Below are 26,614 nucleotides of genomic sequence, written 5' to 3'. Positions count from 1 at the left end.
GTACTTTATCAAGCTTGGGTGGTAGCATCGTGGGGAAGGGTCTTGAGTATAAAAGGTCCCAGAGAATAGAGCCTATGGGTTGGAGTAGACATTTTGGCCCTGGGTCCTGTATTATTATTTTTAAATCTCTGGTCCAAGTGTTTGATTAGAGAGCTGGGCAGGTAAGTTTGCTAGGTGTGATACCAAGATGGGGAGCAGATGAAAATGGGTAAGTGCTTAGAATAAAGTTCAGTGAAGAAAATGTAGAGTTATAGCACCATTCTGACTACCTGCACAAACTTAAGAAGTGGCTGTGAATGAGAAATATAATAGAAGAATATCTGGGATTGAGGATGAAGGCCAGCATCTATCAGCAGTATAGTTTGTGGCTGAAGCAGGCCTGTTCAGGATTGCAGATAGAAGTTTAGAATATAGGGCTTGTGATGTGATGCCCTCCCTTGTGACCATCAGTAGTCAGATCCTTTATAGAATACTGTCTAGAATGTTTCAGACTAGTGGGTAGATCTGAAGACTGACCTACAGATAAGGGAATTTGGGACTTGACCTTGTAGAGAATAACTTAGATTTCATAATGATCTTTAAGAAGGTAAAAATTCTGATCTGAGGATGGATTCCAGCTCTTTTTAATCTTTGTTGAGGATGGAATAGAGTATCAGCAGCATTTGGGTAGACTCAAGGAAAACTTGACTGACAATGAAAGTCATTAAATGTCAGAATGATTTATTGAGGGAAGGGTCTGGATTTCTCATGAGATTCTCAATGTAGGCTCTGCTTTCATCTTGATAGAAAAGATCAGATCCACTCGCATGGCCCAGTGTGATAGCTGGGTGTGACACCAGTGACCATTCAGAGTCCCTCTTCCAACCCAAGTATCGCCAAGCCCCTGCCTACAGACATCCACCTGCTTTTACATCCCCTGAGGTGCTTCATGTCCCCAGAAACCGCAGCAGCTCCCTACCCCCATCCGTGGCCCTCTTTTCCAGGTCACGGGCTCTCCGGGTCTGTGCAGATGACTGGCTCTAACTGGTTTATGCTTCTTTGTTCTCTTCTCACTTGCAGTATGAGTTTAAAGCCAAGAACATCAAGAAGAAGAAGGTGAGCATTATGGTTTCAGTGGATGGAGTGAAAGTGATTCTGAAGAAGAAGAAAAAGGTAAGTGACTCTGAACCACAAACTCTGGTGAAGAGAGACGCAGGGTAGATGGGCGTGGGGTAGCTTTTCTTTCTAGGCTACTCTCTGGGCAGAATCCTTCCCTTATCTGGTGAGGTGGTCTGCTCTCACCAGCAACAGTGTTGAGAGGCTGCAGCTGGAGCAGAGAGAAGGCAAGGACCAAAGGCCGGGTCAGTTGACTGGTTTAGCCCTGTGTCCTATGAGTGACAGGTTCATTTCCTGGCATCCTTGCATTCACCCCTTTCCCCAATTTGATACCTTTACCTTTGAGTCTTGATCTTGGGAAATGCCTTAAATTCAAGTTCAGCAGGGTTCAGTGGGGGAGGAGGTAAGAGGAGGCTTCCTAAGCAGTTGTCCCATCCTGAATAGTCCCTCAAGACTCAGCATACCTACTGTTCAGTCTGCAGGAAGGCTGGGGTGTGACCCCAGTAGGCAGAACATATCGGTTCATATGATGGGCCACCCTCTGAGTTGGGGAGAGGCAAGAAAGTGAGTGTACGTTGTCTAAACACTAGGCTATTTTGTGTCCGTTTTATGTGCTATAGGAGAAAGATGTTCTGGGAAAGGCTAGAGTCGCATAATAGTCAGAGGGGAGAGTGTATGTGTTTCCAGAAAGAAATGGAAAAGGGCTTGGTTGATGGACAATGTGTGAGGAGAAGCACTTTCTTTTTCCTGTTTCCAGACTCTGCTGAGGCCTTTGCTTTATACCCATTGGTGTAGCAGCACCTGAACTAATGTATAGACATCTTGAGCTGCCTTTGCTTCCAAGCCTCTATTGCTCTCGGGGCTTCCCGGGCTCAGATGGTAAAGAATCTGCCTGCAATGCAGGAAACCTGGGTTTGATCCCTGGGTTGGGAAGATCCCCTGGAGAAGGACATGGCAGCTTACTCCAGTATTCTTGCCTGGAGAATTCCACAGACAGAGGAGCCTGGCGGGCTACAGTCCATGGGGTTACAAAGGGTCGGACATGACTGAGCAAATAACACTTTCACTTTTCTCCATTGCTCTTAGTTCAAATGGGACTCAAGGCAGACCTTGAGCCTGAGGGTTATGGACGGTAAATACAAATACTAATACATAGTAGTAGGTACATAATACATAGAGGTATTAAAAGATAAATACATGGAAGTAGGAAAGTCAGGGGTAGATGTTCAAGTTGTAGTCGTTTTGCCAATCCAAGGATTTAAGTCTTCTCTGTCCTCCTCACAAAAGACATTCTCTAGTGTATGACTGGACCGCTCCAGTGATGAGGAATCTACCACTTCTTAAGGCAGCCCGTTTTTTTTTCCTCTGGACAGCTGGACATTTGCAAAGATCTCCCACATATAAAACTCAAATTCATTCTCTTATGCTTCCTAAATATCTCCAGGGGTGGTTCTAGAAAGTGTTTTATGGCTGTAAGATTGGAAGTTTATAGGAAGAAAATAGAAGATGGTATACTGTTTATAAAGAATTAACTCCTTAAAAATTTACAAGTAGTAGGGAATTTGTTATAGCTTATTAAATATCCTCGACTTTATAAACTTACACTGTGGGGACAACAGTCCCCATCGTATTCTTACCCTGGGGATCTTTTCTGCCCCTTCCCTCCACCCCACATATGTGTACGCAGCAGTTAGCCTTGAGACAGTCTTTAGAATATTGTCCTCTCAGAGGTTCTTGAGAAGGAGAGTTACTGGAATAAGTGAGGCCTATCAAGTCAGTGGGATCCCTGTGCCCCTGTTAAAGAAACTACAGATGATGACCAACGTGAATTGAAAAGCAAGAGAGATCCTCAGAGGAAAAATGGGCCAATGCACCCAAGCTCGTGATTCAGCCATCCAGGCTGAACCCCAGCTTGGCTTTCATCCTGTGTTGTCAGATCGCTTTTCTCTGCCCTTCACGTGAGGGGTGACTCATGGGTTGGTGCTCTCATATCCCAGCTGATAAAATGGTAGCTGTGATTTGTGGACATGCTTCAGGTTGCAAGATGCTTTCACACCCATTATCGTCCCATCTCCTCACCAGTCCTGCTATGAAAGTCACCTGGACATCTCACTTGGTCAGCGTTAATGGCACCTCATCCCTTCAGGGAACTCACCACACAGACAGTTTCCTCACTAAACTGCTCCCTCGCCAGTGGCCGATTTGTCAGCCTCTCAGAGTCTGAAACTCAGACTCATAGGTTTTCAAATTATGGACCTTAGGATACTAACTCACACTGACAAAGCTCAAAAGAGGCCGATGTATAAACCAGAAATCAAGTCCTTTGTTCAGTCTGAGACATTATACGGTGTTCTAGACCAGGTACTCACGTTAGACTCACAAGCACGTTCTTCTCTCAGAGGCGCGTGATGTGAGAAGACTCGTCACTAGAGGGTCGCTCTCCGAGCACAGAAATGAGGCAAGTCAGCTGACTGTGTGACAGGAGTGTTTCCTGGCCTCTGGCTCCATAGTAAACCGGATGTTCAGAGTGACCTTGCTGGGTGCATGCTGCTCCTGAGTCTGTTCAACAGACTGTCCAGGCTTTGCCTTCGTGACTCTGACTTTTCTGGCTTTTGTGGCTGAATGTCTCGGCATCTCCCCACCTCGCCAGTGACCATACCCTTCTGCCTCATGTAATCTCTGCTTGCTTTGCAGTTAGTTACATTCCCAGGCCTGCTGTCCCGGGGCCTCTTCCCTGCCTTTCAGGTAACTTAGTATACGTCTGAGCTGATCCGTATGGGGTGCGTTCATAGTTCTGCCCAGGACAGTCTCATTTGCCATCTCACCTGTCTCCTGTGTATCATGGACCAAACATGGTGCCACGCTTATCGTGCATGTGGAGAAACGGAGGCTAGAGAGTCTAAGCTTTTTGCCCGAGATGACTTACCATGCAAGGACAACTATGTGAGGCAGAGTCTCCTGGCTGAGAAGCCAGCCTCCTTCCACCGAGTACATGAAAACCAAGCTGGAGAAGTGTCTTGGAGTCCCTGGGACCCGGTGACTCACTCTGAAACTCTATCCCCGGTAACCTCTGGTGTGGGCTCCCCCTCCAGCGGCCCAGAACAGCTGATCCAACAGGTCTTTCCTCAGCGTGACTCTTCTGATGCCAGGCCTGGGAAAGGGGAGCCCCTCCCATCTCGGCCCTTTCAGGCCGTGGTTGTGATTTGGATGACGCCTTTAATCACAGGGTTCATTTTACACTGGTTCTGACAGATGAATGCACATTAACAGCAATCAGCCTTTTTTGTCATCTTATTCCCACGTGACTGTCCTCTGGTATCTGAGTATGCTGACACCGTGTGTGTGTGTGTGTTTGTAGAATAGAGAGAGGCCAAGTGTAGACAGGCCATGCTTCTCTCCAAGGAAATGGAGCAGTCGGCACATCTCAGTGATAAGGAGTGGAGCCCCTGCCAGGTGGCTGAGTGTGGGAAGAGGCATGGCTGATGTTCAGCCGTGGGCACCGTGTGTTATAGCCTCGCTGTGTGTGTGCTGTACTGGTCAATAAAAGTGTTGAAAGAGTCCCCTCCTCCTGCTAAGAGCTTGTTGCTTTTTACTAGGTCAGTGTAGCACATCGGAAGGAGCCCTCAGCTGAGAGGAGAAGACCTAGGTTCTAGTCTAGACTCTTACCTCCTGGCTGTGTGGTTCTAAGCAAGTCATCTCAAATGAGTTGGATTAGGCGATCACTTTAACCTTGTCGGGCCAGTTACTCTGTACCGACTCTGGAATGATGCTTTTAGGGGCTTGCGTGTGTATGTATAGGTCACCTGTGCTTCTTCAGGCTTTTGAGAACCTTTTGTGCTACCAAGAAAGCAGACCCCAGAGACCAAATAGGCTTGTGTAAAAAGTTTCTGTCTCCTGAACTTCCAGGGCAGGATGGGAACCTCAGAGGTCAGGAACTTCCCCAAGCAGCCTCCAAGCTGCTGCCAGTCCAAGACTGTTGAATGATGGTATGGCTCCCGGCTGGGGAGAAGAGTGTTTACGGGGACTTCCTGTTCTGCAGAGAATGCTTAAGTTAAGGGGCCAGCTCCGTAAGCCCAGCACTTACTTGGACGCCTGGTGCAGACAGTGTGTTTCCAATGATTGTGGCTGTTGGCTGGTTGGGTGAGTGAATATGATTTGTGTATGAGGGTGTCATTAAATCAGGAAGAATTAAGTACTTATCAGTTGGATCAAATGAAGTCTTATTTGCTACTCTTGGCTGTCACGTTCTTCTCCCTCTTTCTCATTCCATCAGTCTTCCCATTTGAAAAAACATGCATCAGAGCCTTCCTAGGCATAGAGAGGCCTCAGTGGAAACTGCTAACTTCATTATATTATGAGCAGGACTTCTTCAGTGACTCTGACCATCAGATGCTTTATTCTAACACAGGCAGTAGCCAAATATATTGGGATCATCTCTTATTGAGATGTAAAGAGAAACAAAAACATCTTTTTGGTTATATTAATGTGCCTAAAATGCTGTTGTCTTTAACTGGCACCAACAGATAATGACTCTCAAGTTCCCTTATGCATCTTAGGTTGTGTTTGTGGCATAAACCCAGCCACAAAGATGATTGGCTTTGCTTTGTGGCTTCTCAACCAGCACATTATCTTCAACTCCCAGCAAGGCCCAAGTACTGATCTTTTCTGTGTATATGATAATCTTTATTTATTACAGTACTGGCATCACACTAGCACCATTGGCTAGGGAGTGGACTTCTGAATAAAGAAGATTAGTCTTGAACTTCATCCAAAGGATTTTTCTACAAAAGGACTAAAGGGCCTCTGTTTCCTGTGGTTTATTTTTTTATACACACCAATAAGTGCATTGGAATCCCCTAAAGCATTGTTTTAGAAAGGGTCTGCTGTTCTCATTAACAGATATGTATTGTGTCTAAAGGAACTGGGTAGGATACATAGGGGTATTAGATTAGCAAAATTAATTAGCTTTCCAGCAAAATTAGCTATATGCCCAGATAAGTCTATCATATCTCCTATAGCATTGCATTTTAGTTATTTGTGTCTTTCCCCCATAGGCTCTGAGCCATTAAGGGCAAAGACCATGTGTTCTCTCTGGTTCTATTTTATCTGTTTGGGAAGGCAGAAGACCAGTGGGAGCCATCTGATTGTTATTACACACTAAGATGATAACAAGTACATCTAACAATAAGAGCTAACACTGAAATTTGGCCCCTGCCATTTGCTAGGCTTTGTTTGATGCAGTGTATACTTATTAGGTCTCCACAGCCATCCTGTGAGGTAGGTACCATTTTTAGGTTTGGTTTGCAAAAGAAGATTGAGTGACTTGCCCAAGACCTCAAGTCCCTTCAGTGGTGAAGTTGGGGTTTGAACCAGGTCTGTCTTGTTCAGATCCCAAGTGGGTTCTTCCTGCCACCGTGTTGCTCTGTGTGAACTCATCTCCTCAGACTCCTTTAGAGAAAAAATGCTCTATAGGAGGTGCCTAATTAATCAACCCAGTGTCTTTGACTTCTAACCTGTATCCTGTCACTGGGATATCACATCGAAAGGAAACTAGTTTCCGGCTCTAAGAGTACTGTTCATTCCTATGAAAATACACAGCTTAGAATTATAAAACCAGAATTTGGGAGAACGATCTTTAGAAGTGCTCTAGTCTGATCCCCTAACAGAGGACAGGAGAAGACCAGAAATGGTCCTGAGGTCACCCAGGCAGTCACAGAGTCGGGACTAAACTGAATCCAGTCTTCTTTCTACCATGTTTTTTGCTAGTTTTAACACAGGCATGTTAGGGGTTTTGTGCATCATGTGAGAGCTTATTAGTGCTTCAGTTTTCAATTGTGTTTTCTAGATCTGTATGGGTTATACCTTAAGATGGGTGGTAGCTGTGTTTTCAGACTAATCCCATTCTGTCTGGAGGTGTGGGGAACCTGCCAAGCTGAGTTACTTTGGCCTTTGCAAGGTGGTTTTTTCTTTTTTCTTTTCTTTTTTTTTTTAATTGTTTAAGAAGTCACCATTGCTTTCAAGAACATTAATAAGGGTTACAGATTTTGTGATGTGCTTCCTGATAATTTCTAGTGGGGTAGGAAATAAATGGAAGTACAGAGTTTTCCTCTACTTCTGGGTTCCTAGGGAAGACCTCCAAAGATGCCATATCCATTTCTGGGTTCCATATCCCTGACTCTGTTTTCTGTTCTTGGCACTGTTCCAGGCTGACTACCTCTGAACCAGGTTTCACTCTCTGCCAGGAAATTTTGGAATAACAGAATGACTGTAACTTTTCGTGGAGGACTGGATATTTACACTAATTAGATAAAGGAAAGAGAAGAATCTGTACTTAAGGATGTGCTTGCATTCAGCGGTCTTATAAAAACGTGCACTGCAAGCCCGTTACACTCTCTCTCTGTTGAAAGTGAAAGGCTTCCTGACAGTGGAGAGTGAAAACCTTTGATTCTGTCACTTGGAGTAGCAAAGAGATGTGGGGTCTAGAGGTAGACAAGTTGGGCTTTAATTGCCACTCCAGTATTCTTGCCTGGAGAATCCTTTGACAGAGGAGCCTGGCGGGCTGCAGTCCATAGCATAGTAAAGAGTCGGAAACAGCCAAAGAGACTTTGCGTGCACACCTGAGTCTTCTCGTCATGGAGCTCAAGGACTGGGCAGGTCTGGCCAGCCCCTCTGTGACACTTGACCTTGCTCGTGTGCAGGCGGCGCTGATTCTGAGCCCCGTCGATCACGGCTGATTAGCAAGGACGGTTCATCTGTTGCATACAGCGTAAGCCAAGTCACCCACACTCAGAAAGAACCCTCTTTGAGGTTACTTTCCTCTGGAGGGGCAGTGGGTGTGGCAGCTCCTCGGACCTTTATGGGCTTTTTGGTGCATTGAGTTATTAACTCTTCTTTTAACTTTGAGCAATTACAACAGAGTAGCAAGGACTCTAATGAGCAGACTTTCCTGATGGTGAGCACACTGAAGCTGGATCCCTCAGGAGCAGAGCAACCTCACTTGTTAGCCCTCCCAGTATTCAGTTCACAGTGGCTGTTCATTGAGTAACACCAGGAACGGGTCCTGGCCAGGGACAGTGTAATGGAATCCCCATCAGCTGTCTGTCTTTAGAATGTCAAGAGACCCTCCTGTGCCAAGCCCAGGACTCCAGAGGAAGTATGCTGAGATTCTCCTATTAGGGATTTCAATTTACACCTTTTCATCAGTGTAGAAAAATGGCTGTCAACCCTAGGGTCACATCACAATCACCTGATATGTTTGTTAAAGCTAAAGATTACTGGCCTCACACAAGCTTACACCGTCGTTGTGTGAATGACTCCAAAGAGCCGGAGCCCTGGCATCTGGAGTTTTGTGAAAACATACAAGCCAGACTTCCACTTTTCAGATGCGTGCATTTTTCTCTATTCTTCCTGCTAAAGTGCAGCTGAAAACCCTGACTGTTATCTGTAAAACAAACGTTAAGATTCTGAAAGGTGGAGGAAAGGCAGCCTGGCTGGGGACACAAGGAAGGAAGCAGTTATGAGTGTCCTGAGGTTAGTTTTCATCTCGTATATCCCAGACTCAGAGTCAAAGAAGCCTGCCACCCAGATATGACACTGGGAACAGACACAGAACCCTAGCAAAGCCTGCTTTCTCTCCAACCCAAGGAGGAGGGAAGGGGAGGCCCAGCAAGGCAGAAAACTTCCAGCCAGAAAACACAGAAAAGCTCCCCCCACCCCAGGCCAGCAAAGACTGTGGATGGGCAGCCTAGACACTCCCCTTGCCAGGAGTAACAAGGGACTGCAGACTCCCCAGCCGAGAAGAGTGTAGGACTTCCAGCCCTGCGAGCTGGTAATGAACCCACTCCCCATGTTCTCTTCCGTGGAGAGCCAAGAGTATTCCTCCCAAGTTCCTGAACGCACTGCCCCTGACAAAGGCCGGTGAAGGTGGAGCAGAGTTCTCTGTCCCTGCATTGCAGGTGCGCCTGAGGGCTTGAGGTGGCTGCTTCCCCTGACGTACTGGGGTGCCACTGACTTCATCAGGCATCTGGGGTTCCAGTATTGCCCTAGAATCCTTTCCCGCTGCCATCCTCCATCCCCGTTCCTGTCCACTTCCCCAGGTGTTTAGTGTCCATCTCCCTTGTGTTCACAGTAGGTTAGGTTCACAGCCAGGTGAATATCCTATTTGTGGTGACTGTAAATGTACTAGTTAGCTTGCCAGGCTTGCGTTCAGCCTTTTCTTCTGCTCTTTAAGGGAGGGAGGCTGGGGTCCACACTGCACATGAATTTGATAGCATCATTCAGTCTCTGTGGCAACTCCTCTCTTCTGTTCTCCCTCCTTCTCCTGCTCCACTGGAGTGATGTATGATCTTTTTTCCTGGTTACTTTTCCACAAAAGTGTAATTTAGACTGTGGTCCCCTGAGACCCTTTGGCTCCTGCCTACTCTCTGCACCCTTGAGAGACACTCCCCTAAAGTGCTTGAAGGAGACACATCAGACCAGATACTTGACATTTTCCACTTGTCCATTTGGAGCAATCCACTCCAGGCCTCTTAGAGGGAACAAGGCCAGAAGCAAACGCATGTGTTTGCATAAGCATTGGTAGCTCAATGTGTGCCCTGGTTCTGTAGCTGAGGACAAGCCTAACTTATTCATTTACAGCTTCTTTTATTGCAGAAAAAGGAGTGGACGTGGGATGAGAGCAAGATGCTGGTGATGCAGGACCCTATCTACAGGTAAGAGTCCCGTCTCCAGGGTCCACCGGTCATCTCTTGGAGCCATCTGTCGGGGTGGTTGGTCCAGACAAATAAAAATAAACTTCTTCACCCTTCTGAGACCTGTTGTTTCTGTAGATGTAAGTACAAGCAGCAGATCTGCCATATCTTTTAGAGAGGAAAATTCTTCTCATAATTGCACTAAGGGAACTTTGAAGGGTTTCTGCTTGATGTTTAATCCAACTCTTTTAGTTGTAACTTGAGACCTTGTCATTTGGTATCAGTTATATTTTAACTGAAATTTCATGACTGTATGTATGTTGATCAAAATGAGAGAAGTGATCTTTTCCATTACCCTACGCTTATAATTTCCCACAGTTAGTCTGTCCTGCCTTTCTGCCCCCTCAGAAACTGAGCATGGGTGAGGGGGTTACGTTCGTTTGGGGCAGCAGGAGGTCCCAAATAGAATCCATAGCAATTGCGTTCACGGGCAGACGGGTATTCCTACAGAAGCTAGATGACTGCCGTCCACGTGTACCCCGGGCAGAGGAGTGCCTGATGGAGGTACACACACACAGCCAGGGCCCTGCTGGGACCCACACAGGCTCTTGATCCCTGTGAGTCTTCCTTCTGTCCTGGGTCTCTGCTGGCCAAGCCCTGTTCCCCTCTTCCTCCTTCCTGTTTCTTTCCACTGGGGAAAGGGTACTAGCTATTCCTTTGGGATTTGGGGGTTCTAGATTTAAGTTCTGACTTTATCTCCTCTCAAATTACTTGCTTTGGTTGGCAAAGTGAATTAAGGCTGGAACTCACCTGAGAAGTCAGCATTTATGGTGGCCTTGCCATCTAGATTAAAGAGTAGATAACTGTGAAATGGAGTTTCCATTCATTCAAACAAATATACGCATTTAGAACACTTACCCTGGGTACTATGCTAGGTAATTTAGTAGATGACTAAAATAAGTCCCTTGTTCTCAGGAAGTTTTAGTGAAGTAGGGAAATGGAATACTGAACAAATCATTGTAGTACAAGACAGTGTGTCTGACAAAATGAATTTCATTCTCTGTGTTTCCTTTGTACTTGTGTTTGTTGAAATAATTGTTATGTGTTACTGCCACTTAAAAATGTATCTTTTACCACTAGGCTATGAGACTCTTATCAGTGAAGAGCTGTGTTCAACTCAGTTTTGTATTTCTAGCACTGAGCCTGTGTCTCTTCTCTATGAGGCATTTAGTAAATGTGTGATGGGTAGATGGATAAATGTATTGAATTAATAATCCAAAAATTAACGTAAGTGTTATGGTGATTCACGGGAGGGAATGATCACTTTCTACTAAAGTGGTAAGGAAAGGCTTCAGAAACAAGTTGCGTCATAATGGGGCTTGAAGGATGTGAATGGACAAACCTCGTGAAAGGAAGCGTTTCTTGGTTTTTTGCTTTTACTTTTTACAGTGGCGTTATATACATATAAAAGTGACCTCTGTGTGGGTGCTGGCCATGAACTTTAATCTTGCCTTTTCCTGGTTTGAAAGAAGAAGCTTTCCCCAAAGTTTCATATCCCAAATAAGCTGTTGTCTTTATTTATTCTTATAGTAGCTTTATTGAGGTATAATTGACATACAAATATTGAGCATATTTAACATGAATAATTGGGTAAATTCTGACATATAACATTTGACTCCTAGAACTGTCACCTCAGCCAAGATACTAAGCATACGTCTCCCCCCAAACTTTCCTTGTACCATGTTGTATTCGTTCCCTCTCATCCCTCCCTGCCCCATCTCCCTTCCTCCTTCCCCAAAAGTCCCCAGAAAGCTACTCATCTCCTGTTACTGGATATGAGTTTGTATTTTCTTTGAGTTTTGTATAAATAGAATAAAAAGTATATAGTACAGTATACCCCTACTTTTTCTTGGTCTGGCTTCTTTCATTTAGCATAATTATTTTAAGATGAATTCCTTGCCACTGCATATGTCAGTAGCTTATCCCGTTTTATTACCAAGTTGTTTCCCATCGTATGGGCTTCCCAGGTGGGACTAGTGGTGAATCCACCTGTCAATGCAGGAGACGCAAGAGATGCAGGTTTGATTCCTGTGTCAGGAAGATGTCCCAGAGTAGGAAATGGTAACCCACTACACTCTCTTTGCCTGAAAAATTCCACGGGCAGAGGAGCCTGGCTGGCTGCAGTCCACGAGGCTGCAAAGAGTCAGATACAACCGAGCGCATTGAGCGCGTCCCATTGTATAGCACAATTTACTTAGCCCTTCACATTTAATGGGCATTTTGGTGATTTCCAGTTTTTGACTGTTACCGTGAAAACTCCTACAAGTGTTGATATACAGTCTTTCTGTAGATATATGTTTTTGTTTTTCTTGGGTGAATATCCAGGAGTAGAATGGTTATTTGTTAGGTATATGCTGAGCTTCTTTTTAAAGTGAATTTTAAGTGGTTATCTCTTTGGTTGGTGAATCTCAGAGTGACTTTTAAGGTATGTCTCTTTGTTTTTTGGCTGCACCATTCTTTATTTACTGGCTGTGTTGCAGGGGCATGCAGGATCTTAGTTGCTGCTGCTGCTGCTAAGTTGCTTCAGTCGTGTCTGACTCTCTGCGACCCCATAGACAGCAACCCACCAGGCTCCCCCGTCCCTGGGATTCTCCAGGCAAGAACACTGGAGTGGGTTGCCATTTCCTTCTCCAATGCATGAAAGAGAAAAGTGAAAGTGAAGTCGCTCAGGCATGTCCGACTCTTCGAAACCCCATGGACTGTAGCCTACCAGGCTGCTCCATCCATGGGATTTTCCAGGCAAGAATACTGGAGTGGGTTGCCATTGCCTACTCCAGGATCTTCGTTCCCCTACCAGAAATAGAACTTGCGCCCCCGCAGTGGAAGCATGGAGTCTTAACCACTGCACTGCCAAAGAAGCCCCTGTTGAATTTTTTATGAAACCGCCAAACTTTTTTCTAAAGTGATTGTCCCACTAGTTCCTTCACATCTCTGCCAGCATCTAGTATCATCAGTCTTTTTAGCCCTGCATATTGGCGTAATATAGTATCTCATTGTGGTTTTAATTTGCATTTTCCTAGTGAGTAATGATGTTGAGCACTTTTCCATCACATGTGCCATTTGTATATCTTTTGTGAAGCATCTGTTCCAGTCTTTTAGCCCATTTTTAATTTAGGTGTTTTGCTTTCTTTTTATTGAGTTTTGAGGGTTCCTGATAAATTTTGGGTACATGTCCTTTATCAGATATATGATTTGCAAATTTTTTTTTTTTTGATTTGCAAATATTTTATTCAAGCCTGGGTTGTCTTTATGTCAGCAGTGTCTTTTGAAGAAGTTCATATTATATCATTTGTGCTTTTGGTGTCATATCTAAAAAATCTTTGCTAACTCAAGGTCACAAAGATTTTCTTCTATGTTCTCTTCTGGAAGCATTATAATTTTAGACTTTAGGTATATGATCTATTTTGAATCAATTTTTATATGATGTGAGGAATCTATCAAAAGTAATTTGGGGGCAGTTTTGTTTTGTTTTTGCTCTGCAAATGAACGTCCAGTTGTTCCAGGCTCATTTGTTGAAAAGATTGTTCATTCTCCACTGAAGTACCTTTGTTGAAATCAGTTATCTGTATCTGTGTGGTTTATTCAGAACTCTTTATTCTGTTCCCTTTATCTAATTGTCTGTCTTGATACCAGTTCCACAGTGTCTTGATTGCGGTAGCTTAACAATCATTGAAATCAGATAGTCTTAGTTTTCCAACTTTGCTCTTTTTCAAAGGTTTCTTCCCAATTAGTATTAGTATGGTATATCTTTTTCCATTCATTTTTTAAGAAGAAAAATGGGTTTTGGTGGGGAGTAGAAGACATCAAAGAAACCTTAAAGTGAATTTTTCTTTGGCCAACCCCACTTAAAAAAAAACAAAACCCTCCATAGAGCAGACCTTCTGGTTGTAGATGTCTTGCGGTTATCTTCCTGATGTATCAAAATTCAGCAGCCTGTGTTTTTGAACAAAAGAATGAAGTTTTCTTAATGCTATTCCAGTTTCCTAGTTACTTTTCCCCCCTCCTGGTTTTTTTTTCCCTCATGTATTAAATTGTGTTTTAGTCTCTGCACATGTGTGTATATTATCTATGTGCTGTGGGTAGATGAAAGAGGACTTTTTTCTAAACTGTGTGTGTCCCCTTTTGTCATCAATAAGGACATTTATTATCATGATAATATATAGTAACATTTACAAATGTGCTTTTTCTTGGGGATAATTATTTTCCTGCCCTTAAGGAACCACTCTAGTTGGATTCAGTAGCGCTGTTGAGGAATACATAATTGCTCTGCCTTTGATTACTGCAACATTCACGTTAGGAAAACTCCTTTATGGTAAAAACAGTCTTCCTAGTTAAAAGAGATGACTTTGCGGTAATGAAAAGTAATAATGAGGTAATGAAGCTTTTGTTTTTATTAAATCAGAGTTTCAGTTTAAATCTCTTGCATCCCTCACATAGAATAATAGAATCATTTTTTAAATTGTGATGAAATATATACATATGTGTATATATATATGTGTGTGTATATATAAACATAAAGTTTGCCATTCTGTCCACGTTTAAGTATACAAACAAGTGGCCTTCATTACATTGACTGTGTTGTGCAGTCAGCATCGCTATCTGCTTCCAAAATGTTTTCATAACTCTAAACTTTGCATCCATTATGTACAAACTTCCTACCCCTTCTCTTTGAGCTCTGTGTAACTTTTATAGTCATGAACTTTAAGAGGTTAAAGTACTGTGGTGAACATCTGGTTCATTTCCCCTCCATTATAGGATGCCTCTGTTTCTCCAAAGTATTTGCATTATGGCATTCTTCATTCAGTGAAGGCAAATGTCTCTGTTTATGTAATTTTTGTCCATTTATCCTAGCTCTCTTCTCTGGAGCCACATTTGATCTTATTTCCTTAAAGTTTCTGAAACCATTCTTCGTATTTTTTCTAGACTTCCTAATTTCAAAACATCATATTTCTTCATAAAATATGTTTGAATTTAATATAATGTTCCAGTGTAAATTTAGAGACACAGATTTATCCTCATGATATAGAATTTTGCATTTGTTTTTTAAGAATTAGATCATATTATGTTTTATTCATGTGTTAAACAAACTGTGTTAAGTCGTACACTGTGGTGGATTTAATTGTTCAGAATCCTCAGGATATTCACAGTAATTGCTTTCAATCAAGATTTTTTTACCCATTCTTTATTTCTGCAGTTTTCTGCTTTATTTTTTAGCCTAAGTACATAACTTTACATACACTTTTGTTAAATTAGATGCATTTCATTTGAACCTATTATTCAGAACTTTTGGATACTTGTGAATCCTGGAAGCAGATAACTATGACTGTTATGGCATGAGGGATTTGTTACAGGATTTAGGGTCAGGAAGATCCCCTGGAGAAGGAAATGGCAACCTACTCCAGTATTCTTGCCTGGAGAATCCATGGACAGAGGACCCTTGTGGGCTACAGTCCTTAGGGTCTCAAAGAGTTAGACACGACTGAGCGACTAACAATTTAGACCTACACAATAATGGCAGGAGCCAGGAAGTGAAAGGTCCGAAAAAGACCAAGGAGGAGTCATGAGCCAGTCCTGGTGTGGGTTAGAGGCCAGCACGTGCAGGAAGCTAGGTGCTTTCGTGTGCTAGGGTGGAATCGTGAAGGGAACAGGCACGGACGTCTGTGGGAGGCTGGTGACCCTTGGTGGCTGCTGCCTTTGGGTCTGCAGTTGCAGCTTCTGATGGCAGTGCTCGGTTCACTGTGGTTCTGCAGGGCTGATAGGAGAGCCAGATATGGGGCACAGAAGAGTGAGGGCAAATTACAGCTCACTCGTACCTCCTTTCCTGCCTCTAATGAGTAATGACCTTCAGAGCATTATTGCTACTTCATCTCAGCCTCCTAAATCCCCACAAATTTCTGTTGTGAGCAGTCCTCCCTGTGGTTCTACAGGAAAGGGAATGCTGAGATACATAGTTGTAGCTTAGCTGAACTGACCCAATATAAACCATCACAGCAGCTTCTAGTAACAGGTTAACTGTCCGTCTTCATTTTCTCTTAAAGTGAAATTTTAATATTTTCATCCAAGTCACTGATAAGACTGTTGAATAAAATGGGGAAGCCTGGAAAATGAAGATTTCATGTTTTTATTTTTCCTCTATCTTCACTTCTTTAGTTAATACGCTTATTTTACCTTTTCTGATTTAAAGGGCATGCTCATTAAAAAAAAAAAAAAGTTTAAAAATAGCACTGGAGTGGCTATACTGTTATGGAAGTCACTGTGCTTTTGAATCTCAGTTTTCCCTGCCTTGATGTCTTCTGCCTTTTTAGATTTATTGGGCACTGACAGAATTTACATATTTGATTTAAAAAGCCTCTAGGACATTTATGTTCATCATATTAGGGATCAGATTGTCAAACAAATAAAAATCTTTTTTTTTTTTTTTTTTTTAAACCAGAGGAAGTAGATTAATCAAACCTGAAGTTTCCAGGAGCCAGACTGGAAGTAATTCTCCAGTTTTGAGTATAAAGGATCAAGCCAGGTATATCCCCCACCCCCAGAGAGTTTCTAGTCATTCCCCAGAAATGGCATTAATTAACATCCAAGCAGTTGGTGAGATGATTAGAAGTTGGAGGAAGTGCATTCTGGTTTTGACCCTCCACATGGAGCTATGCTTTGATTTTTGAGCAAGTCAGATAAATTATTCAAGGCTAACTGGGGAAGGGAGGAGAGAATGCGTGGAGAGCGGATGTGTGTTGCTGGTCGTTGTGCAAGGCCCTGAGGAGAGCCGCGGTTTGTCAGTCTGGGTCTAACTGGGAGACGGTCTCACCCAGTGTTTAAATAGGAGAAGGATTATGAAGAATTACTAAGCTATAACAAAACAGGACCTTCAAGATGTAAAGAGCAGTTCTAAGAGTCCTCTAGGGCTGAAGGAGAGCACAAAAAGGAGGACAATTGGGGGAGGAGACCCCTCTCCCAGACTGGGGCTCACGTTTCATGGTGGAGGATGTGATGTAGCATCTGAATGTTAGAGAGGTTCACGGGCTTGCCTCCACCAGGGCTTGTCCCCAGCTGCTGGGAAAATAGGAAGCCATCCTCAGGGGCCAGGTGCACGAGAAGTGCGGCTGGTAGGTGGGCGCACAGAGGGAGTGGGGGTGTCACTGTGGATGGGCGGCTTGGCATGTTCGGGACCTTCATGGGTAGGTGGGACTCACCCAGCCACACTGGGAACCTGAGCTCACTGAAGGGCTATATTCTGGGCTTGTGGCTGGGACAGAGCACCAGCCAGAAACGAAGCCCATTCCTCCTGCAGTGTCCTTCCACTGTACAGAGAAATTCCAACAGCCTGCTCAGTGGAAGGGAGTGAAGACTTGAAGGGGTTCTGCCCGTTATCACAGAGCATGTATTGAAAGGGCAAGAAGTTGATAACTGGTACAAGCAATGAGCAAAACATAGTTCCTGCCTTTAAATCTATAGTCAGGTGAGCTTTGATGTATGTTTTCCTCAGTCTTAACAGCTATGAGTGGTAGAATCTGTCATTTCCATTCTTAAGGTGAAGATACTGAGCTTCAGAGACATTGGAAGTTTTCCGTGATGACGCGATTAGTGAATGGTCGGAGCACTGCCCGTCTGCTGAGCGTTCGCCCTCTGTGTTTGCTGCTGCACGCGGTCTTGTACACCTCTCAAAACAAGCACGGTCATTTAGGTGCCTCCTTAGTTTTGTTGTTATCATTTCAAACTCATATATCACAATTCAGGACATTTTGGAGGATGCCAGAAAACTAGATTTCAAGGTGAACGAAATGTATTCTCTCGGGGATGGATAAACCTGTTCCCTGATACTTGGGAATTTCTTGGGAAATCAAACACCCCATGTAGCTTAATTTAGTGAACAATCAAGAGTTTAAATGATCAAGCCAGACATGATTAAGGAAAGATGAATATCCTCAGATTCAGGAAGCATATCAAATTAGAAGCAAGGTAAGGAAAAATTCTTCTTTTTTAAAAATAAGGAATTGATTCTTAAACTCTGTTGTCTCATAGTAATGAAACTACACAATTTGAAAGATAACTATCTTAAAACAATCTGGAGGAGAAAAAAAATACTGCCTACAAAGGAACATAATTAAACTGACGGCAAAAATGGAAGACAAAAGATAGTAAATTATCTTGTAGTATGTGGAGAGTCAAGTGCTAAAGCTTAGAGGAGTGCTTCTTTAATTCTTTCTTATTAGAGTAAGTATACTTATGACAGTAAAGTGGAAAATATCCTAGGCAACATTTCAGAAGGCTTGAAGAGGAATGGAATGGGTATCCATTCTGAAAGGAGAGTAAAGGCAGAAGGCAGGCTGGTGTTTGAGATGAGCTTTGTAGTGAGTTCTACAAGAGCGTTTTCATTAGGGAGGATGGGGCAGAATCTGCCAGGGAAAGAAAGGAGAACCATGGTATGATGACTTGGTGCTTAGCTGCGAGATCAAACGAATAACTACGTTTTCAAAGGAGGAGATAGTAACACCTTTATAAAAGGAAAAGGAAGGGATCCCATAGGGATTGAAGATAGTTTTTTAAGCATTATTTTTAAAAGAAATTAGTTACTATCCTAGTTTAGGATATATAGATACATAATTAGGAGAGAAGATAGACTGAATAGTAATTGATTACTCTGTTGTTCTGTGGAGCTGAAAAGGTCTCGGAATTCTTACAGCTCGCTCCCCAAAATCCATGTTGACCCTCCAAGATCAGATAGGGACCTCCCAGATACAGACAGTTCTGTTTTATGATCTCCTTTCTCTCAAACCTTCACACACGCAAGTCCTGAACTCAAACCCTGGCCTCTCGTTGTCACTGGATTACGGAGGGGTGCTGAAATGTGAAGGATCCTGAAGGAACCAGTTCTTTGCTTTTGTGACATACCTGTCTCTTGTGTCATTCCTCATTTGTGATTTACAAGGGACAAGGGTGGCTGTGTGCATCTTCCCATATTAATTTTTCTGAGGATGCATGTTCCCTCCTTCAGCCTCCCATTGTGTGAGTTTCTTGAGGGGCCTCTGCTAAACTGGGGAAACTGATAACCAGGAATCTAGAAGCGGCCCAGCCTATCAATCTTTACCTAACTTCTTTTGTGTCGTTTCAGGGCCAGCCCATCTGAAACTCTGAGTATCCATCATTCTGTCATGAGGGATGTTTCATGTAGAGTTGATGTTTTTATTCCCTCCAGCTGCAGAACCTTTCACAGACAGTGTCTTTTTATACATACGCATGAGTAGGAGTTATTCATCCAATTTTATGCATGGAGAAGCTCATGAACTAAGAAGGGGAAGGACAGTCATTCTGTCTGGCTTCATTTAGTTCCCCAGGACTGCTCTGCACTCCGTGTTGAGTCCCTGGTAGAAATTCCACTCGCTAAGGTGCCAAAACCTTTCACTGCCTGTCAATTCTGTTGATACATCCTCACTCTCCTTAGGTGACACCCATCTTCTCTGAGGTTCTCAGACTTCCTCCTTTTCTTCGAACATCTTTGTGTCATGGCCTGCTGCCACTCTGCCCCTTGCCTGTCTGTGTTTTAGACCCGTCTTCACTTGTTTCTTCAGCACCATGAGCGCTGCTACCCTCGTCCCCAGCCACTCCATCTCTGTCCACGAGCTGGCTCCCCGTCTCTCCCTGGCCGTGTGTTCTGCTTTCAGCTGTCCTGAAGTCGCCCCCCTCATCCCTGCTCACCCCATTCAAGGGCACAACTTTTGTCAACTCTCCACTTCCTCCCCAAACCCTGAGCATGTTTTCACCACTGCCTGCCATCCCCAGTTCCTTGCAGTCTGACATTGATTTCCATCACTTTGCAGGGGTCACTCCCTCCATGTTTGTTGCTGGTTTGTTGCTCTCCACATCCCCAGATGCACCAGCGTTTTCTCGGTTCTGACGCAGGACCACTTCTCTTCCTCTGTGTCTCCTCTTGTTTCGTTTTTTCCTGCCTTCTCTTTTGTTTGCTTTCAACCCTACGTAGATATGTGCATTTTTTTGTCCTGTGCCATTCTTTATTTTTTCTTAAAAGCAAGTTCTGCTGTTTAATCATCACAGGCTGGTAAACTCCTTTGTGCTTATGAAGGCTCAGTAAACTCCTAGGATAGACTGTGAGCCTCCAGCAAGGGACTGCTGACACGTAACTCATTCTCTGACTCTGTGTCCCCTGCTCAGGTTACCACACACATCCAAGACCTTCCTTCTCTCCTTCCTCATCCTTTTTCATTTCTTTGACTCCAGAGTCAGAGTCATATGCACTGTGTGGAAAGCCCCAGGAATGCCAAAGCAGATAAGGCGTCGCCTGTCTCCTCAAGGTCCAAGCAGGGACTCCTCTTTAAGGCTCAGGGGAATATGCCTGACGTATGAGCTTTACAATGACCAAATGACACATGTTTGTTGCTAAAAATAAAATCACGACACAGTTTTACCAAGGAAGAAGTCAAATGCCCTTCCTTCAACATTTGTTCCTTCTAGTGCCACTCTCTATGCAAATATGGACACTCAGGTATTTTTTTCAGAATTTGATATTCTGTGTATGTCTCTGTTCCGCCAGGAGCCCGTTTTTCTCTCAGTGACGTGTCAGGAACTTGCTTCCACATCTGTGCTCACTGTCTTCCCATTGGCGCTTTGATTCAGAGTTCCAAAGTCAGTGTGGTGTTTTCGGGTAAGCAGTGTGAGGGGGAATGCAGCGCACCCCAGATGTGAAGAGATCATATCAGGGAAGTGAACAAGGGAGAGATGGCCCAGTAACCTGAGGCTGATGGGGAGAGTGTCCGCATAGAAGTGATAGTGGCAGTAGACAGCATAGAGCGGTGTAGGTCTGTGAACTGTTGTAACCTTGGATCATTCAGACCAGTGACAGCCTGAATATTGAGAATAATTAAGAGAATCATCTTACTTAAGGAGCAAAGGAGAAAAAGGTTCCCGGTGACTTCAGCTTGAATCTTTGGTAGTTTTACTTTTGCTTTCTGCCTCTGGTGGATCCCACTTGATTATTAAATTCAATCATGGCAAAAGAGTGGAAATTTTGTCACCATAACGCTTAAGCCAGAGATCCACAGAAGCAGGAGCCACGCCTGTTTTGTGTACTACTGTATCCGAGTGCCTGGAAGGATCCTTACTACATAGTAGGCGCTCAATAAATACTGCATGTCCAAGCTAGGGCAGGCTCGATTCACTTGTTTGCTGCACTAAAACATTCATTTCAAAAAGGCTGCTAAGTCTGCTTATCCTCTTGGCCTTATTTTGTACCCTTCTTTTTTTTTTTTTTTTTAATTTTTTTTTGATGTGGACCATTTTAAAGTTCGTTATTGAATTTGATACAGTATTGTCTCTGTCTTATGTTTTGGTATTTTGGCCCCGAGGCATGTGGGATCTTCACTCCCTGACCAGGGGTGGAACCCACACCCCGTGCCTTGGAAGGTGAAGTCTTACCCACTGGACTGCCCTTCTTCATGGCCAGCAGCACAGCCTCAATGAGGCCCAGGGCCAGCCAGAGAGCGACAAGGCGTGCACGGCAGAAGACTAAAGACAGCCACTGGCGTGCTCAGAGTTAAAACCTCTGGATCAGTCTCTGTGCCAGGCCTTGGAGGGTATCTTTTACAGTAATAATCATGGAAAATTCAATTAGGCCATGTTTAGAAAGCTTCACATAATTAAACACTGTCTACCAGGGAGGGAATTTCCCTACGGAGGAAGAACCTGGGGAGCAGGGAAAGCGGGCCTGGTCCCAGTTCTATTACTAAATGACTGCCTGGTTTCAAATGCCGTTACTATGTGCTTCCTGTTTTTCTCTTTGAATACATAAAGAGAATCAGTTTAGAATTTGTCCGGAGCATTAAAGAGCCTCAGATAGGATAGTAAGTGCAAAATAACACCAGCCCTTCTCTGCTTGGCTTCTCTCCTTGCTGCCAAGTAGGCACTTGCCTGGTTTTCCGTTGAATGGTCTTGACCTTTCATGGGAAACAAATACCTTTCAGAATATGGTGAGGACTGGATTCTCTGCCTTAAAAATTAATGTCTCTTCATACTTGCAAAATTTTTATTTGTTTTTTGACCATTTATGGACCCCATAGCCCTGAGGTTTATGAATTCCAAGGTAAGACCCCTGACGCCAACAAGCACTATAAACCTCTGAATATTTTGCATCTCAAGCTAGCAAGGTTTAAAACTGGCAGTCCTCCTGTAGGAGCAGAAGTAAACAAACCAGTCTAACCGTCTCAGTGATTTAATGCTTGAGTGATGGACAGGTATTACTTTAGCTTCCGGGCGGTATTTGTGTGTTGTTAGAGGAGCTGTCTTACTCAGAACACACCAGGTTTGTGTTGGTGGGTTTCAGGCCGTGTGAGGGGAAAGGATTTTTGTAGGAGGAGAGTGCGTGGTACCTGAGCGTCCTGGATTTGCCTGGATGTGGGGAAGTGGGCGCAGGGTCTGCGTTTCCTAGTGTGTGAGGATTATTGTGTGACCAACCTTAACACCAAAAATGAGTGAAGAGAGACTACTCTTGTTTCAGAGCTGTAGCCCCTGTCAGATTAGCCCTTACTATTAACAGATAGCCTCCAGGATTGCTGCAGACAGAATCACAGCTCACCGCCCAGTGGCAGCCGGACCTGCCGTCTGCACACCAGCCTCGAGGCTGTATTGCAGCGCCTGGTCCTCCAACCTGGCTGGGAAGCCCCCCGGGGGCTCCTCCTCATGTCCTGGCACAGTCTGGAGGAAGGGTGCGGTGTCTCACCTCTAAATGTGCAGCCATGGTGAGGATTAGAGCACAGCCATGGTGAGCCTGCTCTTTCTTTCTGGAGGCACCGACCTCAGACTGTGGAGGTGAGGCTGACTGGGGAGTCCAGAGGGCAATGCATAGAATTCAGGAAATTCACCTGGGGAAAAGCTAAACTAACTGTGAGTCCCCACATCCTTTATCAGGAGCCTCTGAGAAGCAGTTATTGAGTTACAGCTTTTCTTGTTTGCTGGCGGCAGTTATAACCAGGTTGTGATTAATCAAGTTCCCAGTGTTTGGTTAACATTGCTGCGTGTCAAGTTCCTAATCATCTTTCAAGGTTTATTTTAAATATATGTCATGCCCACAGTAGGGATCTAATTTTCTGTTTCTCCTATGGACCCTAGGATTCCAAGGCTGCATTATCTTTAAGTTCATCCTTGTGCTATAGTTGTTTACCTGTATTTTTTAGGAGCTGTATCGTATTCATCTTTATGTCTCCTTGACTATTGTCTTGTACATAATTGTGCTTAAATCATATTTTTTATTAAATCAAATTGATTTCTTTGTAAATCTTTATAAAATTCCCAGAAAGCGGGTGTATTCATTTCTATAGACATTTATCCAGAATAGGATGGATGGATGGACGGACAGACAGATGAGCCAACCAACCTGCAAATGTTTGTTGAGCCCTGAATGTGACTCATATGTAAAGATATTTGGGCAAGGTGACAAAAAGTGTTAACATTAGAACTTCAGGATGTATGTTCTGTTAGGAGATAATGAATAGCACACAAATGACGATTGAACAGACATCCCTGCAGCTGAGAACACCGAGAATGAAGTGGCTTTGTTCAGCTTTGGAAACTTGGAAAACTCAGCAGTAGCCACAGGACTGGAAAAGGTCAGTTCTCATCCCAATTCCAAAGAAAGGCAATGCCAAAGAATGTTCAAACTATCACGCAATGGCACTCATCTCACACGCTAGCAAAGTAATGCTAAAAATTCTCCAAGTGAGGCTTCAATAGTACGTGAACTGAGAACTTCCAGATGTTCAAGTTGGATTTAGAAAAGGCAAAGGAACTAGAGATCAAATTGCCAACATCCTTTGGATCATCAAAAAAGCAAGAGAGTTCCAGAAAGACATCTACTTCTGCTTTATTGACTACGCCAAATCTTTTGACTGTGTGGATCACAACAAACTGTGGAAAATTCTGAAAGAGATGGGAATACCAGACCATTTGACCTGCCTCCTGAGAAATCTGTATGTAGGTCAAGAAGCAACAGTTAGAACTGTACATGGAACAACAGACTGGTTCCAAGTTGGGAAAGGAGTACGTCAAGGCTGTATACTGTCACCCTGCTTATTTACCTTCTATGCAGAGTACATCATGCGAACTGCCAGGCTGGATGAAGCATAAGCTGGAATCAAGATTACCAGGGATAGATCAATAACCTCAGATATGCAGATGACACCTCCCTTATGAGAGAAAGTGAAGAGGAACTAAAAATCCTCTTGATGAAAGTGAAAGAGGAGTATGAAAAAGCTGGCTTAAAACTCGGCATTCAAATAGCTAAGATCATGGCGTCTGGTCCCATCACTTTATGGCAAATAGATGGAAAAACAGTGGAAACAGTGACTGACTTTATTTTCTTGGGCTCCAAAATCACTGCAGGTGGTGACTGCAGCCATGAAATTAAAAGATGCTTACTCCTTGGGAGGAAAGCTATGACCAACCTAGAGAGCATATTAAAAAGCAGAGACACTGCTTTGCCGATAAAGGTTCGTCTAGTCAAAGCTATGGTTTTTCCAGTGGTCATGTATGGTTGTGAGAGCTGGACCATAAAGAAAGCTGAGTGCAGAATTGATGATTTTGAACTGTGGTGTTGGAGAAGACTCTTGAGAGTCCCTTGGACTGCCAGGAGATCCAACCAGTCCATCCTAAAAGTGATCAGTCCTGAGCATTCATTGGAAGGACAGATGCTGAAGCTGAAACTCCAATACTTTGGCCACGTGATGCCAAGAACTGATTCGTTGGAAAAGACTCTGATGCTGGGAAAGATCGAAGGCAGGAGGAGAAGGGGCCAACAGAAGATGATATGTTTGGATGGCATCACCGACTCAGTGGACATGAGTTTGAACAAGCTCCAGGAGTTGGTGATGGACAGGCAGGCCTGGCGTGCTGCAGTCCATGGGGTCGCAAAGAGTCAGACATGACTGAGTGACTGAACTGAACTGTTCACTCTGCTCTTGGAAAGCCCAGCATCTCTTCATGCAGTGAGATTAACCACAAAACAAGGCTGCCTTTGAACATATATCCGCTCCCCACCTTAAGTTGGCTGTGGATGCTGGCCCATCCTCTCTTATTTCTGTGCAGTTGGCTCTTTACATGAGGGGTCAGTGGTCTTCTTCTGATTATCTTGGTCTTTGACTTTATCTCTTGTTCAGTTTGTCTCATAACTGGAGGGTGAGTGGGTGATGGGAGAGGGTTGATTTGAGAAATGAAGCCATAATGAACATCTTGTTTTTTGGTGATGGTCCCAGTAAAAGGTGTTTTGGAGGGGAAGAGCCTCAGAAAGGCAACTCCTGATGCTCATGATCTGCACTTGGGTTCATTGTCCCTTATTGTCTCCTTTTAGCATGTAATCAGTAGTTAAGGATGACCCTGACTGCTGGAGGTGGTGAGGTACTGCTGATGGTTTTTCTTCCAAAGTTGGAGTGGCCATCCAAACAATAGCCCGTGCCTGGATCTGCCTATCCCTACTCCCAAATAGTAATAACAAAAGGAAAAAATATGTATATGTGTGTGTGCACACTCATATGTATATATACATACATGCATGTAATGCACATGCACACACATCTATTTTTAATGTCTGTGTATATGTGTGTTAAGAAGTATTTTTTTATATTAAAAAACCCAAATCCCTCTCAATGCCTTTGTTCACTGATGGGAAGGGCAAAACCCTGAGGAAACAATTAAGCTGGTTAGATGCCTTAGCGGACAAAGAGGAATTTGATTGACAAGCTAAATGTATGAGTGAAACTGCAAGTGCTCATAAACCAGGTCCCCAGAGAGCTTTTAGTGTCCCTGGCTAGATCTCCCTCCTCACCCTCCATGTATTTACAAGAAACCCGTCCTTCAGTCTGTCAGAGCCAGGATGAATTCATATGTATCTCCTAAGAAGATTGCAGCAAAATGTTTCTGACCACATGCTTTCCTGTTGACCCGTGTCCTGGGGAAAGGAAAGTAAGTTAATGGACAGTAAAATGCAGGTCTGGAGTAGCTGGCTCAGATGGTAAAGAATCTGCCTGCAATATGGCAGACCCAGGTTCGATCCCTGAATCAGGAAGATCCCCTGAAGAAGGGGATAGCCACCCACTTAAGTATTCTTGCCTGGAGGATTCCATGGACAGAGGGCCTGGCGGGCTGTAGTGCGTGGGGTCAAAAAGAGTCAGACACGACTGAGCGGCTAATGCTTTCACTTTCTGGAACAGGTAAAAGAGCCTCTGCTTTTAATCAAGACTCTTTACTAAACAGTCGTACTGATCTCTTGCCTCAGCCAGTCTCATTCAGCCTACTTCCATGTCAGGCTCAACTCTCTGCCAGGGAAAGGCCCGGCTACATGAGAAAGGCCACAGAGGAAGGGGAGAGAGGCCCAGCCAGGGGTGCATGCCCCCCCCATGCGGCAGGTTCCCACTCAGTGCTGTCTTGACTCAGAGCAGGCACTGCTGTCTCTTCCCCAAGTTGGACCCCATCTTCTGCTGTCTCTGTTTCTTGAGCCGTCCTTTTCTCTGTATTTCCCCTCAATCTGGAGGCTATTTCTGTTTTGTTCCTTTTTTAGCCTATAAATAGACTCAGGTTTCACCATCTGAACAAAAAAAAAAAAGATACTTCCAGAACCTGCCATCCTCTCTTGCTCTTTTCCTGCCAGGCTCTTGGGAATGATCGCATTTGCTGTGTGTATTTCCAAGCCCCATTCATTTTTGAGCTCATGATAATTGGGCTTCCTGTGCTGTCTCCGAACGCTGCCCTTGCTTAGGTCACCAGGGATGCCT

The 26,614-nt window shown here is 44.0% G+C and overlaps 1 protein-coding gene across 3 annotated transcripts in view; it reads left to right on the top strand.

Moving 5' to 3' along the window:
* LOC136176466 (carboxyl-terminal PDZ ligand of neuronal nitric oxide synthase protein-like) overlaps nucleotides 1-26,614 on the top strand; it is a 341,331-nt gene that overhangs the window by 237,516 nt on the left and 77,201 nt on the right. The window contains exons 3-4 of one of the 3 annotated variants that reach the window (XM_065946705.1): nucleotides 1,060-1,152; nucleotides 9,748-9,806. The exons of 1 other annotated variant lie outside the window; for it this stretch is intronic. In XM_065946705.1, coding sequence (XP_065802777.1) covers nucleotides 1,060-1,152; nucleotides 9,748-9,806 — 152 coding nt within the window. Of the gene's footprint in view, nucleotides 1-1,059; nucleotides 1,153-9,732; nucleotides 9,807-26,614 lie in introns of all 3 variants that reach the window. One more of the 3 variants, XM_065946696.1, reaches the window with a different exon arrangement.

Source organism: Muntiacus reevesi, chromosome 1, assembly GCF_963930625.1.
Source record: "Muntiacus reevesi chromosome 1, mMunRee1.1, whole genome shotgun sequence".
NCBI lineage: Eukaryota > Metazoa > Chordata > Mammalia > Artiodactyla > Cervidae > Muntiacus > Muntiacus reevesi.
The sequence above is the reverse complement of the archived record's forward strand: the minus strand, read 5'-3'. Positions and strand labels throughout refer to the sequence as shown.